Below are 19,369 nucleotides of genomic sequence, written 5' to 3'. Positions count from 1 at the left end.
GTACACATACGGCTGCTATCTGTGGCAAAATGCGGCAACAAACTCTGACATTTGCCTGTCGGAGGATTACACCTTAATTAGCACATTGGGGTTTAGCAGCATGAGCCCATGAGCTTTGCCTTTACACATAGTGGGATTTTCATAATCACTTTACAATTTCTCTCAGATGCAGGACTTATGCGAACTCCCGTCCACTGCATTATTGAATTAAAGGCCTCAGATATGATTAACTGTAATCATGGTGCCCCACATCAATCACTACAAACAAGTTAGGCCGCTTTTATAAGCCAATGGTGATTAGAAGGTGGTGCGGGTCACCGCTTGTTTCTGTGCGTACAAGAGAGAAACCGTCTGGACATCGTTGTGGAATGAGAACTTGTTAATATGACATATCAGACGAGCCGTGTCAGCGTTTGCGTATTATTAAAGTTGTGTAGCTGACCAACAGAACAACATGGATTAATACGGCAGCAAATCAACCGGATAAACTTAACGGCTTAATTTGTGGTCGGTGTATTTGCATAACTCTCAGGGATTCTCACCGGGTTCTAATTAAACAAATCCCTTTGATTAGCTGTACCTGTAAACAACACCAGCATATACTGTACGTTTACACTTTTGTGCTTTCTTACAAAAGCGTCAGTTAAAATGTCTTGCAGCACTCCCTAAATAACAAAGATGTCACGTTACATAACAAAAACAATTTTAGTTGACTGTTATTTGTGTGCGTTGCCTTGAGGTGTATATCACAGGCAGGTTATAATTTTCTGCTATTATGTATTTGGGACATTCTGGGTGCTATGCAAGAAATTAAACTTTTTGTTATACTGAAGAGTATTTTTATATTGTCAGTCTTCCCATAAAAAAAGGGATATCCATATCCATGAATTGTAAAACTGTGACTTCCAAGCCTAGAAAGGTTATGTAAATTAATAAAGAGTAAGAAATTAATAGAATATAATATTTCTATTATACTTTTTAACTACATACTTCGTCTAGTTATAAATATACATATTAATATTATTAATATTAAATAAATCAGTCAATTATATACACACACACACACATATGAAGAGTTCAGATGCAAAAGCCTCTAAGATTTTTATCAAGCTTGTATATTTAAGTTAAGTAATTTCACTTAAATGTCAATTAATAGGTAATTTGCATTGTCATTTAAGTGAAATTATTGAACTTAAATATATGAGCTTGATAAAAATTATCATTCTAGAAGAAAATTTCAGATGGCACTTAGAGGGTTTTGCATCTGAACTCCTCATACAGTATATATATATATATATATATATGTATATATGTTTACTGTAAAATCAGGGTAAGAGACCAAAGAAAAGAAAAAAAGTTGATTTATTTGCTTTACCCAATAACATAACCTTTCTGATTAAAACAGCATTGTTTTAGACATTCACATGCCCTTGCATGACTCAAAAAAGTTCAGAGTGTTCAAAGTGTGACACAATTGTTAAAATTATACATACATTTATTTGGCTGGGCCATGAAAATTTGATAAATGTTTTCCAGCCGTTGACAATTTAGAAAAGCGTCTTAAACGTGTGGAACAGAAATACAGGTTCTTATCTGTTAGTCACATTGCCCATGCCTTCTGCTGACAGTGAATGATAAATCCTATTTGCAATACCTTTCTGCTTGCGTTTGACTCTACATTAACTGTCTGTCCCCCATGCATCCTGCAGCCTACATGTTTCTTTCTTTCTCTCTCTTTTCATATCGCCATCTGTTCTACCGCTCTGTCCTTCATGTTCACGAAGTCTCTTCAAATAGACGTCATAACCCCCATTTCACCCACAGTCCACTGGACAGAATCCAGAAACTGGGCTCATTACATGAAAATAATGACTTCGCTGTTCGGTTTTGCCCCTTTTTTCAACTAATATTTTGCTGGAGCCGATGCTCGGCTGGAAGATCGGCTCTCAGAACTGGTGCATTTTTCCCACTGATTTGAGATCTGATTGATGATGTAACAGATTTTTGCCTGCCATTTTATTTTAGCCAGAAAAAAAGACATATTTTAACATGCATAATATGATTATGCGTCTTTATGCTTTCATGAGGTGGTTTTGATGCATTGATCATCAAAAAAGTATTTTTTTTTTATATTTCAGTATTTTCATGGACATTTGAAAAATATCAGGGAATTTTAAAAGTGTGATTTCCAAACCTGGAAAGTCTGGACGTAGTAAATTTGAAGACATTAGTGGAAAATGTTATGAAATTCCTGTAGTCAAAATAACTTCATTTTGTATTTTACAGCCAGTGCACCTGTAGTCATGTTCAGTGGTAAAATATTTTAATAAAATATACTATATTTGATTATGTATGTTATTGATATCTCATTATTAATTAAACTATTTAATACAAATAAAATATGCAAATTGCCTTGATATTGTTATGGGTGTGTTGTTGTCATACACAAGAATAAATCTGAAAGCATAAAATAAAAGATTATGAGTCTAATTATAAAATCAGATAATATGGTTGTAAAATAAAGATGCCTTCATTGTAAAAACTAGGATGACCCCATTATAAAAAATACAGACACATAAAACAGTGAATCCTCTTGTCGCGGAAAGTGTCTCGCTGCAGATCGCTTTTGGCAAAACTGTCATGCTAAACGGGATTACTCTTGATAATTAACAACCCAAGAAATGAGCACGAGTGAGATTCCTGTGGAAGACTTTTAATTAATAAAAGGCTAAATTAAAAGCTGCATTTTCATAAGCTTTGCAGGGCAAATTCATCTCATGATTACAAATGGACAAGTCTGATATGTTCTAATTGGACCTGATTTGCATATACAGGAAAGGATTACAGAGATTGGTTTTGATAGCTTAAGGCTGGCTTTGTACTTCACGATCAAGAGGCGTAGACTTTTTCTCCCTGGGCATGTATATTAGTGAAGAGTGTGTTAGTATGTTCCACTGATGATTAAAAATGTATCACACATTTAAGCAAAATTATATGACTGGCAGACAGATATGAACATTTATTTACAAAGATGTTATAGTGTTTGCTAGATTTTAATTCTAGCAACTTAATTTGTTACTCTGTTGATACTCAGGACAAGTCTCTGACCAGTGTTGGAGCCTACGTCTAAGTTTAGGTCATTGTCTTAGGACATAAACCCCCGGTTTCACAGACAAGGCTTAAACCTAATCCCAGACTAAAATGCATGTTTGAGCTGTTTTACTGAAAGCAACTTGAACTGTCATATCTTAAAATATGTCAGTGCCATTGTTTTGTCTGAAGATGCACAATAGAAATGACTTTTTCTAAGGCACATTTATAAAAGCTGCTTAATGTCCTAATTGAACTAAGGCCTAATCCTGGTTTAATCTAAGCCTTGTCTGTGAAGCCAGGCTAAAGTGTAATACTAGCTTCTTAATTTGTTACTCTTTGTTGTGTGTGATATTTAGGAAACGTCTCCAACCTCCAACCTAAGTTCTAGACCTAAATTAGACATAGACCCAGACTATGTCTATTGCTGCTTCTGAAGTGTATTATACTAACCACTAATTTAAGTCAAAGTCTGAGTCAAGGTCTAAATTGGTGTCTAAATCTGGTTCTCTGGATATTTATAAAGTGTCTAAAACTACAAATTTCATTTGATAAGTTGGGCTGTACTGTATTTTAGCGTATATGTCTGGATCTAAGTCCGGTGTGTAATACTAACAGCTTCATTTTTTGTAGTGTTGGGTCTAGGTGTACATCTATGGACCCTTTAAAGCGTGTAAAATTAGCAACTTCATTCCTTAATGTATGTATGCTAAAGGAAAGTGCAGGCTTTTAGGTCTAAGTCTAGGTTGTGTCTAAAGCCCTATTCGGACGGAATTAACTTTACAAGGGTAGATGGAGTAATGTAATTTTACCACAGGACATTCACACGGGATAAGATATCTCTGTAAAACTAGCAGAAGTGGGAAGGGTAACTCAATTTGTGCATCGCCGTCACCCTCCTGTCGCCATGTGCGTATTACGTTGCTTCCTGATATCACGTGCGCAAACACATAACCTATATTTATAAAACAGTTATGACCGGTCGAACGATGTATTAATTAACTTCAGATTGGATTGTGTTGGTAATAGGCACTTACCTAACACTAAAAGATGTTTCGTGCCTCTAACAAGTGCTTTCCATCTTCTTTCTGATCTGAATGGTATGTGGAAAACACTTGAGTTTTGCCACAGACTTGTCTCAGCATCTAGAACACAACTGAATGCTTCTTCAAGCGTCTCCATACTTGAAAAAACGCGGAAAACTACTTTTAAACAGGAAATGACCAAATATTTACATACATATTTACAGCGGGTCTAATTGCACGGGATTAGTATTACCCGAGGAGCATTTTTCCGGACCTTTTTACTGAAGGTAAAAGTCGCCGTAATCTTTACTGACATTGTCCGGAATGATTACTGAGATTGCACATTCGGACGGGACTAAAATCACTGAGAAGCTCTGGTAATTATTACTTTACCCACCTCTCCATGTTAAACTAGTCCCGTCCGAATAGGGCTTAAGTCGAAGAATGCCACTTACACATTCTTATAAATCTGAGGACTGGGAGACATTTCATACTCTATTGGATCTTTATGGAAATCAACTACACTCAAGAAACCCATGAAACCTGTATTTTCTTTCTTCACAATGTGCAGTATTATAAGCCCCACTTTCTTAAGCCTTTCCTTTGAATGTCTTAAGTGCCATTCAACAGAGGCACATAAACCTGGCTATTTAAACCCTGACACACACCCCACACATTTACATACATGCACACAAAGAGGAAGTAGATGTTTTTAGGCAATGTCAGTGGGAGGTAAGTTTGCTCAGATCGCCGTGAAACAGCAGGAGAGACAAAGACACAAAAGGGAGTTGGTTTGCCCTCTCATCTTCCCCTTTCCTTTATATTTTCTGTTTTCACTTCTCTTGCTCTTTCTCTGTATACCATTTGGGTTGAAGTAGACTGTGTGCCAAAGACTCCTCCGTACACACGGAGTGAAAGCCCGGTTCTTAAAGGATCGGGCTGTACTCTTCCCACTGGGAGCGTGGGAAGGCTGACTTGTGTGGTAGCGGCAAAGATCTAACGAAGGACTCCATTCTCTCGTAGCTTCACGAAGCACTCCCACGTCTTTATTCACTCGCTTTGCGTGTGTGGCAGACACAACATATATTTTATTGGGCATTTAGCTGTGTGAACATGTAAATAAGTGTGATAAAGGCGAAAATACACATGGAATGGAAATGTGGGGGTTTCTTTTCACAGATGGACAAAAATAGCTCCTTGTGCATATTTGTGCAGTGTAGTTTGCTGTTGGATTTAGAATGGAAGAAAACCATTAGTTTACAGATTACTGCACAAAATCGTTTTTTTAATTGGTAAGACAGAGTAGTGACAAACGGATGTGCAAGAACACCAAAGTGAGAGAGTGTGAAGGCAGAGATGAAGGACAGATGGAGAGAGAATTTAAGTGGAGAGGACAGAGGCTTTGCAGGCGAGACATCATCAGGTGATCAGCCGAATGCATTGAGTGCCTGAAGTCTCTGATTCCGACTTGAATTGGAATTTAAATTATCTCGGGTTTTTTTTTTTTTTTTTTTTTTGGAGCTGAAGCAGCCGGCTCTTGAGGGGAATTGAGTGCCGTGCACAAAGCTGATGTGATATTTATCAAGCATATTTTATCTGTAGGACACTTTTGTTAGAGACACCTGCTTTTTCTCTGTATTGTTTTGGTATGGTATAGTTGTTTTCAGCATTTAAACCGCATCATACTCCGCAATCAACTTACAGATTGTTGTTTTAGGGTCAATAACGTGACACTCTTATATATAAACAGTAATTTACAAACAGATTATGAAAACTCGGGGGAGCACAAACATTTTGCGAACGCAAATGTCTCAGGGGAACTCAAAACACTTGCGAGAAAACGAAAAAGCATTGACTTACTGTATTATTTTTCCTCCCATCTCATGTTTTTCCATGTTCCTTTTAGGGGTTCCGGTTCATAGATTTCTTAACTTATTTCAAAGTCATCATCTTGGCCATCCTTATTTGTCATTGACCCTTAAGCTAAATGCAAAATTGTAGGTTACTATTCACTTACTATTCATGACAAACGTATGCTATTCATTATAATGGCAATAGGCAGCAGTAACGGCATGATCTCATTTTACGGCTCAAAAAAGTAAGAAAAAAAAAATCATCCCAGCCTAATTGTATGGACATATTCAGATTCAATTAAATACAGAAAATGAAACGGAGCCGGTGAAAGAGCGGATAAACAGAGACCATGCAGAAACTCATTATGAAATCATCAATACCAGAATCACACAAATTAGTTGCTCCTTCTGCCGTCTTTTGTGGGGCAGCAGCCAGGGCCGTAATAGTCAAGCTAAATTAAATTTTAATGTGTTTTTGATAAGCTTTGTCCCTCTCTTTTGGCTTTGTAAACTTGCTCTGCAAGGTGATGTAATTGCCTGTCCAGATGAAACGAGTCGAGGGAGGTGTCAACTGAAAATCTGATGTGCCTTAATTGCCGTTTAATGTTCTGACAGCAAAGCGTCACTCTGATTTGGTGGCTTTCTCCAGTTTTAAAAATGAGAAATCCACAATAGAAGCTACTCAGTTCATGCCACTGGTTATAGTTACAAGTATTATTCATAAAGTAATATAATTGTATAATTAAGCAATATGTTTATAAATTAAAACCTTAGTGTCCTGATGGTTCTTTTAGGTAACCGGCCATGTGTGGTGCTGACAGCAAGAGTTCATCCAGGAGAGAGCAATGCCAGCTGGGTACTGAAGGGCACGCTGGAGTTCCTGTGCAGCAGTGATCCTGTGGCCGAGAGCTTGAGAGAGGCCTACATCTTCAAAATCATCCCCATGCTCAACCCTGACGGGGTCATTAATGGCAAGTATGTATACATGCATGCACATTGTGCAAAATGACTTCATTTATTAATTTCAAAACTTTAAATGTGGGGGGAAAAAATAAACCTTTGCATTCTGTTCCATTTTGTTGAGCAGCATCTTGCTGTCTTTGAATACAAGAACGTGTGCTGTAATACTGGCACCTTTGCTGTTTGTGTGTTGTTTGATCTCGGTAAGTGTTGAATGAGGAGGAACATTGTTCGAGAACTTGTGTATGGTTGAATGAAGGTTGTACTTTGAGCTTGATGGTGGGGGTGTGTGGGGGTGGGGGTGTGGGGGGGTGTGTGTGTGGGTGTGTGTGGTTTTACTTTTTCTTCTTTTTCTTCTTTTTCCAACAACTCAGTGACAGGTCACAAAGATGTCAAACCATGTCGGTTTAAACTAAAAATCTTTCCATCACAGCCTCCAGGTTATATGTGACCTCTCGTCATCATATGAGTAGTAGGTCCCTGCGTTTGGCACAATAATATTAATGATTGCCTTGGGCATCTGTAAGCAGGCTATTTCTTCCTGCCTGAAAGTTCAGTCACCATCTTGTCCAACAGAGCTGCACACATTAAAGCAGTCACCTTTTTGCCCTTGGAATTGAGCGCTGAAATGAAAAAGACAAATGCCAGCATGTTTTAATCTACCCGATATCGCCATACCGCCCCTGCTGTTCTGAGCTAGATAGTATTTACATGTGTAAAACCAATACAGAGGTCAACTCTATGGCTGAGCCTATTTAACAGCTCTCCTTCCCGGCTTATCAACACTCTATTCACAGTCAGGGAATAATCGATTCTCCTCACGGCCGAGGGTGACCTGGTTTCCTCGCTGAGAGACCGGGGTCTCCTCTGTTGCGTGGCCTCCCCCTTATCTCCAGTCATGTGCACAGGAGCTTCTGTATGCCGTGCTATTGATCAGGCATGCTAACTGTATTAGAGAGGATGCTCAGAGAATGGAGGTGTAGATCAGTGGGCGGCGAGTTAAAGGAGACTCACTCTTTCCATCCGAGCATGGATTTATTCCTCTAGTAACCTCATAACAAGCGTGTCAATGAATTACCATATGATCTCCTGAAGTTATAGGCTCCAAGTTTGGAAATGTGCAATAATCAGAAGAGTTATGGCTCTTTTATGGACAAGAGAGTAGGGGAAGTGGGGTAGAGGTATTTACCCACCTTGTTAGCAGGGGCTATTTAGACTAACTCTGCTCACCATTATCTGATTGAGTCAGAGTAAGGTAGGTGGTGTTAGCTCTTGGCAAGTTCGAATCCACCCTTTTCCTATTGCATATCAGCTCGGAGAGGCATTCATTTAAATCTTTTTTTTCGAAAAGTGGAAATAAAGTGCCTAATGGGTATTGAATGTTGTGAATAACGTGTAAAGGGTAGGGGAGGGCTTTAGGGATAGGGACAAGTAATGACCCAATAAGGCAGCATCCATTAATGATTTTAATAAATCTAATCATATACACTGAATAGTATTGCATACTGTTTTATAATATACTACAATACAGCGAGGTGCAAATAGTATCTGCCTAAAGTTGCACTAAGAATAAATAGCATTTAACTACAATTTACATTTTGTGCAAAGAAAATACTGCTATTTTCCTTTAGTGTAAATTGTGGCAGTTACTATTTGTACTTAGTGTAAATAGTATCTTAAAAGCTGCAGCCAAAATTAAATTCTGTCATTATTTACTCACCCTCATGTTGTTCCCAAAATTGTTTGACTTTCTTCTGTGGAAAACAAAAGAAGATTTGGTCAAATTTTTGTTGTTTTGGACCCCATTGACTTTCACTGTATGGACAAAAACACTTGAAACATTCTTCAAACTATCTTCTTTTTTTGTTCCACAGAAGAAAAGTTATACAGGTTTGGAATGACATGAGGGCGAGTAAATAAATGTTCATTTTTAGGTCATTTTTCACAGCACGTGCACCAATGCAATCCCAGACTCTTATTGAAACCATTTAGTGTTTGTTTTCCCATCAGCCCCTACAAATTACAGTGACAAATTTAAAGCACCAAATTCACCTTAAGGGTATTACTTCCTGTGTGGGTATAGCCTTTATTAACAGTTCAGGGCAGCTTGTTGCTTGGTGACAGGTCTGAGGTAAGTAGGAGAGCGTTCGATGCCTTAAGCGCTGATCTCACATCCTCAATAACACAGATGCATTGCTGTTGGTGCAGTTAGAAAGCAACATTGATATATGCATTGTGAATTTACTGTAGATAAATAACTTTGTAGTTTTATTCAATTTGTCACTGTTAGTGTGTTCAAAGCCTAAAAGTTTAGCAACAGAATTCTCAAATGCACTTGCACAAAGTCCACCGCATACTAACAAAGCTGCAGAGCTCACCTTTAAGATTGGACATCTTCTAAATATGGGCACTTTCGTCAGATTCATTTATATGGTAATGCAGTATTGCATAGATATAAATACAGCGGTGTTGCAAGCCCTTTGAAATGGAAATGACAATGTGTGAAAAGGTCACATTTGCTTCCATCAAGTTTTAAAGAGAATATCCATAATGTAGGTCAAGGGGTCTGATATTTTGTGAAACCCTCTGTCTGTTTTGAATTGTATTTTAACAACAAGGAAAAAGTGTTTATGGAGATGTGAAAGCGGTGTTCATTGTGAAGTGCTATTAGCACAAACCGTTTTATAATACTGTTAGATAATATAACATGATTATGATTACTTCAAACTCATATTTGTGGCTTATTGACTGTACAATTAGATGATGATCAGTAATGGCTTGTTATATAGACTATTTATGTTTAAGAACAAATTTTAATCAAATTAGCATTATATAGGCCATTTTTTACTTCAGAAAGGTGCAATGTAGCTTTTGCTTGTGGCTAATTTTAAACCACTCAGATCGGTACAACAACCCGAGAGAAGCACGCAGCTGTACACATTTTTCAAGTTTGTTGATTCAACAGTGTGAAGTTTAGCTCTCTCGGTGCTGTTTATGTAGCATGTAGCATTAGCATTCACAGAGATCTGTTTGATTCTCTTGTTGAAATTGGAAAAAGACAATCCGTTCAGCAATCTTTTGTTGACTGCAGGGACTGAGAGATGTGAACGGATGTGACTTGTGACAAACAGCAGTTTGGCGTCTAGTGTTATCTTGCCAAGCGACACATTGGGGGGTGAGATTACAGAGCTCACTTCCTGCTCTGGCTTAGCATGGGACAAAACAAGAGAGGTGTGAACAGACTGCGGCATTCTGAGGTTATGTTTTCATCTCTGGGTGTATTCATCACAGAGGCTGTTGTCAAAAGCGTCTCTCGGTAATGTCAAATAGAATTGGGTTTCCGACATTGTGAACTCCCATACGAATTGCACATCAGCTGCACATAGCCTGCGGCGTCGTGTCCCATTGTTCCTGATCACCTTCTCTGTTCATACTGCTTACAATAAAAGCTGGACTGGTAAATAGGGATGGGCATGATTAATCGACGATCGATAATTGATCAAATATATAATTGATCATTTGTTAGCGATTAATCTAATGCATTTTTTTTTTATCTAATGCAGGTTGCGTTGCGTAGTGTGAGTCTTGAAGCAATTAAATGAATTTCACTGTGTGGCAGCAATTAAACATTTTACCACCCGGGGGCAATATTTGACACCATACTCGGTTATCTGTGATCTTCCGTTTTGATTTCAAAATAATCATGAAGAGGTCACGGCGAAGTGTGGCATGGGACCATTTTGATTTAAAAGGCGAAATAGTTCACTGCAAACAATGTATAAGTACAACACGGCCACGACTCAGATGATGTACCACTTAAATAAAGTGCATCCGTTTAAGAACGCCGGCTCGCAGCTGCAGGTTCCGCTACTTTAGAGCACCGCATATATGTTCGGTTTGCCTAACTGAACGTAGTTTAAAGCAGGGCTCAGAAGTTTCGGGATTTCTTCGCTGTATTCTCGCTTTTTGCTAGCAGGTTTCTCTCTAGAGCTCCCCCCACAGCTTCGGAATAGATATTTGACAACACTGTTGTAAAAATTCGTTGGCGATTCGTTTGATTCTTAGACACCAGAGGGTAGTAGATCAACGACATCAAAGCAGATGGGACATTCTTTAAAACGTCTTCTTCATTCGGGTTCGAACAGCGTGAGGGAGCGCAATAATGACAGCATTTTAGCAGATTTCTTTTGGCCGTAAAGCAATTGTTTACATCGCGAGACCTGATATCACGCGATACTTCCTGACGGCCCGCCGGCTCAAAGTTGCAAGTGCGGATTTTCCACTCACGGGGACCAGGGGGGTGCGAAACGACCACCATTCAACCCGAAATAAGTAATATAACCATTCCACTGACTCCGAAGCTGTTCAGTTAAGGTAAAAAAAAGTTACTTAGATCACCTTTAACTGTCTGCCACAAGTTAATCTTGTAATAAAGGTCTCATTGAGGAAAAACACGCTGTATTTTTGTATTCATTGCATTTTTGAATTATAGAAGTTAAATCATTAATTTTATTATAAAAAATATTAATGATTAATCGATAGTCGATCGTTAATTCTCCCGACGATCGACTAAGAAAATTTAATCGAATGCCCATCCCTACTGGTAAACATGAAGCATTGATAAATTATGTATTTGGACTTCACAATTATTCAAAATCAGAGTGACTCTGTGACACTGAAACTGTTAGTATGCTAAAACTCTCACAGAAATTGCGTTTCTAAAACGTTGAAGCTAAAATTAGTCAACCTCATAGTGGGTTGGTGGATGACTAGTCTTCATATTTGAACCACCTTAACAAATTCATCACCTTTAACAATTTAAAGTTTGAAGTTGAGTGTGATGGATATGATTATCCTAAGAGGCCATTCACAGAGAGATTTTTGTTTTGTTTTGTTTTGTTAACACGAGTCGGAGGGCAGTCGAATAGGGGAAAAAATGCAAGGTCTAGAGACACGTTTTTTTAAAGTGAACTTTTGACTTGAGCACTGCGTTTTTAAAACGTTGTCATGTACAAAACACATAAGACGTAAGCAGTCCAATATGTCCATCTTGCTAGGCCTGTCACGATAATCTATGTATCGACTTATTACACAAAATATGGACATGACCTTGATCATTTTTGGTGACGCGATATATTGCCTATTATGTTTACAGAAAAATGTATGTCGGCAACATTTTTCCCATCGTGCTGTCTCTGTCATCTTATTTGCTCTCCGAGTCGGAGGTGTCAGGCCTTCATACACAGAGCGGACATCGACAGGTGAAAAGAAGGTTTCATTCGAGGCGTTATAGTATTTTTCTGACAACTACAGACATTTTGGAAGAATAAGTCCAAATGCACTCGGTTTTCCATGCAAACTTGCACTAGACGGACGTGTTTGACCGTTGTGTTCACGTCTTTCGCAGCATCTTGTGCATGACGCGGCGTTATAAACCGCGGCGTTCAAGTTAAAAGAAGTTCTTCAACTTTAAAAAAAACACGCCTCTAGAAAAATAGATTTATCAGCAGATATGGCCGGTTGAGGCAGCTGTGCCTTTGTTCATATAAATCTGGCTGCTAAGTAAGGTTTGTGTTTTTCAGCAATAGTGTGCAGCAATACTTTACTGAGAAAAGAAAGTCAGGGTGAAATCTGTAGATGGAAAATCTCCATATAAGTGCCTTTTGTGCATTTGCAAGTGTGTTTTCTCTTCTACTTGTTATTTTGCACTTTTTGTTAGCAAATGGCCTACTTGCATTATTGTGCTGTTATATTATGATTATATATTCAGTGCAGTGGCATAAAATGGTCTTTAAATGACAATAATATCGCAATTATTTCTGGGACAATATATCGCCCAACAAAAAGTAGTTATTGTGACAGGCCTACATCTAGCATGTTTACATAGAAAAATAACTGAAAAGCAGTGCAGTAAAATGCAAAAACGCATCGTGTCAACGACCCCTAATTGTGTGTCTTCCTTAAAAGGATAGTTCACCCAAAAAAGAAATTTATGTCATCATTTACTCACCCTCATGTTGTTCCAAACCTGTATGAGTTTCTTTCTTCTGTTGTACACAAAAGAACCAGACAGTCGATGCTAGCCATTGACTTCCATAGTATTTTTATTGATTTTTTCTGCTATGGAAGTCAATGAAACAAACTCATTATGGGTTTGGAACAACTTGAGGGTGAGTAAATGATGACATCATTTCCATTTTTTGGGTGAACTATCCCTTTAAGACTGACTAGTCTAGACAAAAAAATAAATAAAAAATTGTCCTTTATCAAAATATGTCGCTTTGCACATCCTAGAGATTTCACAGGCCTGAATCAAACCTTAAATCTTCAAATTGTCCATTTCTAGGCAACATGACAAGCGTTTTATTTGTATCTTAATTTCCCTCAGCCAAATATTTTGCATTGACTGGAGAGGACAGATGTATCTGATTCACTGATTATTGGATATATTTGACAACTATTCCACACCTATTCCCCAGGCCAATGTCAGCTTGGCACATTGCAACCATTTAGGGCAATTCACATGAATCATCGGCCCGACGGCTGGCACGGATCAGGCTGCGCTCAGCACAGTTGAGCAGGCATCTGCCAGTGCTTTCTCTTACTGTGGCGAATCACCAGATGAGGTCTCTCATAAGCTGCCAATGCTTGTGTGGGCTAGCAACCCAGATATGGCGTTGGATAAGAACGCGATCGGCTTGTTTGCTTGACTAAAGACTCTGTAAAACGAACCAACAAACAAGCAGTAAATCATGCTTTGTTAGTTCAGATGCAAGATTTGGTCTGAAAATTTAATTTGTTTGACCACTGTGACCAGTGGAAACCTGAAGGCTTTGATGTAAAATTTTGGTTTGGAGAGCCAGGGGAACTTTAAAGGCTTCTAACTGGCCTGTCAGATCACAGAATGGTTGAAAAGGGTTTTAGAGGTAATGATCACAGCTGTCTGCCCGTACAAGCTGGATCTGTGTACCCACACCGGCATACGTACCTTTTTACAGAGGCCCCTGATGTGTCATTTGTGCGTGAGCTGGGATGCCAACACTTTTGAGTGTCGTGTGTTCCCCCTATGGCATGTTTCAGAATGTTTGCTTTGAGAATATGGCACGACTGCCCATGTTTCTGCAATGTTTGTTTGGGAAATGAGCTCGGTGAGTTAGCTTTTACAGGCTGTAGATGCTGCATCTCGATTGACTCATCAGCATAAGAGGAATTAATTGAGACAATTATTTTCTCATCCTAATAAATAAAATTAGAGATTTGTCTTTCAGGTACACAATTTAGCAACTTGGACGTGCATATTGGATGTTTTGTCTCCTTAAGTTGATGACATTAGTCAGCCAAATAATTAAGAACTGAGGTGGGAAATGGAGCTAATTTGAGTATTTATTTTATAATTTTTTTATACAAAACTTTTTTAGTTATTGATTTATTTACACTATACAATGGTTCTGGTCATCATTTGAGAGGCCAAGTGACCAACAGTGCTGCGATGATGTTTTACTCTGCTTTCGAATGTTCCAGACCAATGTGAATTATTTTATTTTATATTTTACTTTTATTTTACTTTTATATATTATGTTAATTAACTGTTTGTTTCATTTTTATTTATATAATTTATTTACATTTTTATTTTATTTTATTTTTATTTTGTTTACTTTACATTTTATTATTATTATTATTATTATTATTATTATTTTATTCGTGGCACACGGAACAGGCTTTTTGGCTAAAAACATCTAGATATTTACATTAATTTCTAAACATTTTCATAACAATATAAAGATATTTGAGAAAGTTTTATTTAACTGTTTAGCGATATTAGTGTAGTTCATATTAATCAGCTAATCTACTTCATGGTTTTCAATGGCATGACTTTCACTTCTAATGAATTCAACCTTGGGTGGATCATAGCAGAAAAAAAAAAAGAATTATTGGGTCACTTTGCTCTGCCTGCAAACCTTTTAGTAAATCAGAATTCATAAGAATATCGGCCTTGATATTTATAACTAGTATGAAGCGTATGCAGCTCCATTAAAAAAATAAAACCCTGTTCAATTCAGCCGGAAGCAGCTTTCTGTAAAGTGTTCCTTTTCTTGCCCATGCCCAAATGTACTCCGTGACCGTGGCAAGTCGGTTTTAGCTGTGCCCAGCGCCACACCTGCCGCTAATTCAATTCAGCAACTTTCTGCCTGTTGCTGACACTCAGAAACTCTCCGGTGACAGCTTTCAGGTAATGAAATAACCCAGCTGGGATATTCTTTACCCCTGTCAGGAACATGGAGTACAATACTGTCACGTCAATGGAAATGATTCAGCTCTGTAAAGCGAGTTGAACTCTGAAATATTTGGTCCCGGCAATGTACGCTTTCTCTGGCTGCTCTTGGGGCGTGAAACACACTTTCCCCTCCTCAGACAGGAAATGTAAGATAGCCTGACCCTGTTCAGCTGCTGATGCTGACGCAGATTCTGGCTTTATTCTCAAGGTATTGGCTGACTGGATAGACACGGCACCTGCTGCACAAGAGGAAGTGAGGTGTAATATTGTGCTTTTCTCATTCTGAAACTGGCCTTGAATTTGCTCTACGTTTCTAGCTATTTCCCTCGATTCATTAATATCTACCTAGCTGGATTAAAGATGCTAAGGTTGTAGAATATAAAATTTACCCTCAGGCCTTATCCCGCTGGCCCTCACCCCTAACGTAAAACAAACCAAAAAAAAAACTATCCCTCCTAACAAGGATTTGTTTCCCATTGTTCCCTCTGGAAACATGGAAACCGTTTTTGTTTAAACAGTCTCTGTAATCTCCAGCGCACGCCCCATCTGTCCTATCAGCCTGTTTTCCAATGCCTGCAGCCACTCATTTCCGGCCTTGTTGTTTGTTCTTTTCCTTTCATTCGTATGTTTTTCCCCTAGACAATTATTTATTTTTTTTAAAAACGGTCAAAAACATCTCACAATGAGACGGTCTGAGCGACATTTGTTCTCACCGGGAGTGAGGTGATCGTTTTATTGTACATGTAAAGGCACCAAAGCATGGATTGATTCATTCATAGTGTGTCGCGCATGAAACAAACACAGATCGGAGGCGGCTTCCCGTCCATGAACCCAAACCTGGAGATGGTTGGAAGTGGGCTGAGCTGTATTAAAACGTTTTGATGCATGGGGGCAGTCCAGCATGCGACAGTGACATATTGTGGAGGCCCCCGTGGGCTGGAGGCAGACAGGTAGAAGAAAAATGGATATTGGCCCGTGCTGTTCATCATTCCGTTGGGGTAACAGTGACCACAGCCAGCTTACCCTCAGCCAAACCCCCACCATCTTCACCACCTCTCTTCCTTCTCTCTCTCTTCCTCTGAGTTGCTTTGGTACAGATGATGGCCACCCAGTGTTAATTTGCACACGGTTTAGTTTTATTCGTGAGCTTTTGACCTTTAAATGCCCTTCACATGTTGGCAATATTTTGTCATGTCATATACCTGAAATCATACCACACTTGATAACCACCTGAAATGGTTACGAATAGCTAGTTGATGAAAATAACATTTTGGTGATAATGTGAAAAATAAGATCTGGATTGTTTTTTTTTAACCAAATTTTGAATAAAAGTCACAATATTCAGATATTAAGTAACGTTATGAGATATTAACAATTATGATAATATAAATTGAGATGATTTTGAGATATGAAGTGAATAATTGCAAGAAATTAAAGCTATCTATCTATCTATCTATCTATCTATCTATCTATCTATCTATCTATCTATCTATCTATCTATCTATCTATCTATCTATCTATCTATCTATCTATCTATCTATCTATCTATCTATCTATCTATCTATCGGTGGTGTTTGTCCAAAAAATTAATTTATTTTGGTTTCAATTCATTTATTTCCATTTTCCTTTTTTAATGACTAGAAAATAACCTACTGCACTGTTTACGCTCTGTCCAACCACTATTATTTATTTATTGTGTTGTCTTTAAAGAGGGTTTCTGTTGGTTTTAGCCCTTATTGGTAGTTTTAAGAGACTTTGAAGCCATAATATGTGCCAACAATCAATGGCCTTTTGAGGTTGACCAGTGTGAGGCGTAATTCAGGCCCACTCATCAGACAGGCCTACAGGCTGCTGAACGGACACATTTCTCACATGTGGAGGCGCTCGTTGTTTTGTCATCTCTCACGGTGAGCTCTCAGGTTCATGAGCTGCTGGATGTCATCCTAAAAGAGAAACACACGATGAAGGAGTTTAAAATGGAGGGGGACGGAGAGGTCACGCACAACTGAAGAAATCGCCCCATCCAGAACGAATGGCTGTGACCTAGGGACATCTATCTAAGAGCTTTTCTGGTGGTCGAAACCAGAGGCGTGAAGATGATCCACTTGCCTGATCGGATGAAGGAGCACGACCACGGACATCAGCTGATTTATTTAGACAAAGATGTCACTATCCATACCGCACAAGGTAAATTAAACGTAACCAACACCTTGAAGTGCAATATCTCCAGGGTGCGATGCTTGATCCGTATCGAGCGTCTGACCTTCTGCTTTATAATCTATCCATTTGTGTTCTACGCTTGTATCTGGAGCCAACCGTCCCCTATTATCAGAGTGCTGATGTATGCTGATTATTTTTTCTAAGCGACCATAAATTCAGGCTATTGATTATCTATGTTTACTACACCAAATGTGTCGATGAGATTGTAATGGCTTCCATGGAAGCAGCTGTGTTTCCTAATAAAGATGCACAAAGCCAGGGTGAAATGTCAGTTAATACTAACGCCACGTGCAGTGAATTGTGATGTCCTCTTTTGGTACCACTGGTTACGTAACTATATTCACTGACAAATAGGTAGATAATCCACCCAAAATCGAGAAATCTACTCATTTAGTAAATTTAGTAATTTACTGACCCTTAAGCCGGGCTCAGACTACAGGAGTTTCAGAGATGGAGGAATGACTGGTTGAAACAACATGCCTGCCTTTATAATGTCTCCTCATTTAATGTCTACAGCAAGTTTCCTTGACACAGTATCCATTTGGTTTACATCCGCTTCCCCGTGAGGTCACGCGAGGTGCTGAATCTGGCATGATAGTCTTACACACTCTTGTAGTGTGTGATGCGCCACGATTTTCGAATCTTGTAGTGTGTGCAGGTATGAGATTTGAAAGAAGAAAATCTGTGAAGATTCTCCTTATGTGCGTGATGCAACCAGATTTCACAAGTCTGAGTCCGGATTTGGTGTTGTTTCAAACCCGTACACTGGAAAAAAAGGAATGATTTTTTAAAAATAATGATTTTTTCAAAGGAAAAGTAAAACAAAGAGTATTTAAGATTATAGATAAGATAAAAAAAAATGCTATTTCAGTTTTTCTACTTCAACATTTCACGTTTAATCTAATGTGTCTCTTGCTGTTTTTATATATTATATATATATATAATTCACTAGCAATTTCTGAGTAATTTCTGAGAATTTTTTTTCAGTATGGCTTGCTAAATTAATTCCCAATTTTGAGATTTTCACTGACTAAACACACAAATATATCATAAGGTATCGTATGCATTTTAATGATGCTTTTAGCTTATTTTTTACCCTTGAAAGCTCCAGTACCCATTTTTTTTTTATTTGAGAGGATCCATAAATAATATCAGAATTTTCATTTTTTCAAGTCTGGGTTGTTGTGAATGAAATTTAATCAAGATGAGCATGACGGTTGTTGTATCAAGTTTTGAGCCTGGGCTTAATAAACAAATCACCTTCAAATACACTTCAAGGTGATGCATTTGTTCCATATTGGATTGGATGTTTTGTGAGATGTAGTAAAATGAAAAGATGTTTGTTTTGCACTTTTATGTAAAGGAATGAATATTTGCTTCAACAAAAGTTCACACTTGATATTGCTTGAGGACAGGGAAATTTCAAAGCACGCAGTGAAGCATCAGCCAAATCAAAGCTGACTGAAAAATATGATGGGAGAATACTATCCTGAGCTTATCTTTGCGAGAGAGCACAGCATGGTCCATTTGTCACTGAGGGGAAAAAGATGAGGAGGATGATGAAATTGACCGAAGATAGCGACCGGCATGTAACTTTTCATACTTTAATGCTTTTCAAGATCCTTTATGATTGGATGGTATGCAAGATACATTTTACCTTATTTTGATTCAGGCTATCCCCCATTCTGAAAGAAAAGTGTACATTTTGGTGTGGGCTCAACCGTTTTTTCCATTTTTTCAGTTTTTTTTTTAACCTTGTTCCACAAGCTATCTGGCTGTCAGAAGCTGAGGGACCTGCTGTTGGCTCCAAGATTAGGATTGAACTGGCAGCTCCATCCATTCAATTTACACTAGAGTCTAGCAGAAAGCAACGCAGCAAGGCCCACGTAACACATTGCACCCTGGGGCAGTTGATCAGTCACAATGGATGGGCCATGATGAGATGG

General features: G+C 38.3%; 1 protein-coding gene across 3 annotated transcripts in view; it reads left to right on the top strand.

Annotated features, from left to right (window-relative positions):
* agbl1 (AGBL carboxypeptidase 1) overlaps positions 1-19,369 on the top strand; it is a 206,172-nt gene that overhangs the window by 123,687 nt on the left and 63,116 nt on the right. For all 3 annotated transcript variants that reach the window (XM_082160183.1, XM_082160184.1, XM_082160185.1), the window contains one exon: positions 6,763-6,943. In XM_082160183.1, the coding sequence (XP_082016309.1) occupies positions 6,763-6,943 (181 nt within the window). The remainder of the gene's footprint in view (positions 1-6,762; positions 6,944-19,369) is intronic.

Source organism: Leuciscus leuciscus, assembly GCF_965113295.1.
Source record: "Leuciscus leuciscus genome assembly, chromosome: 25".
Taxonomy (NCBI): domain Eukaryota; kingdom Metazoa; phylum Chordata; class Actinopteri; order Cypriniformes; family Leuciscidae; genus Leuciscus; species Leuciscus leuciscus.
This window is presented reverse-complemented; position numbering and strand designations above follow the sequence as displayed.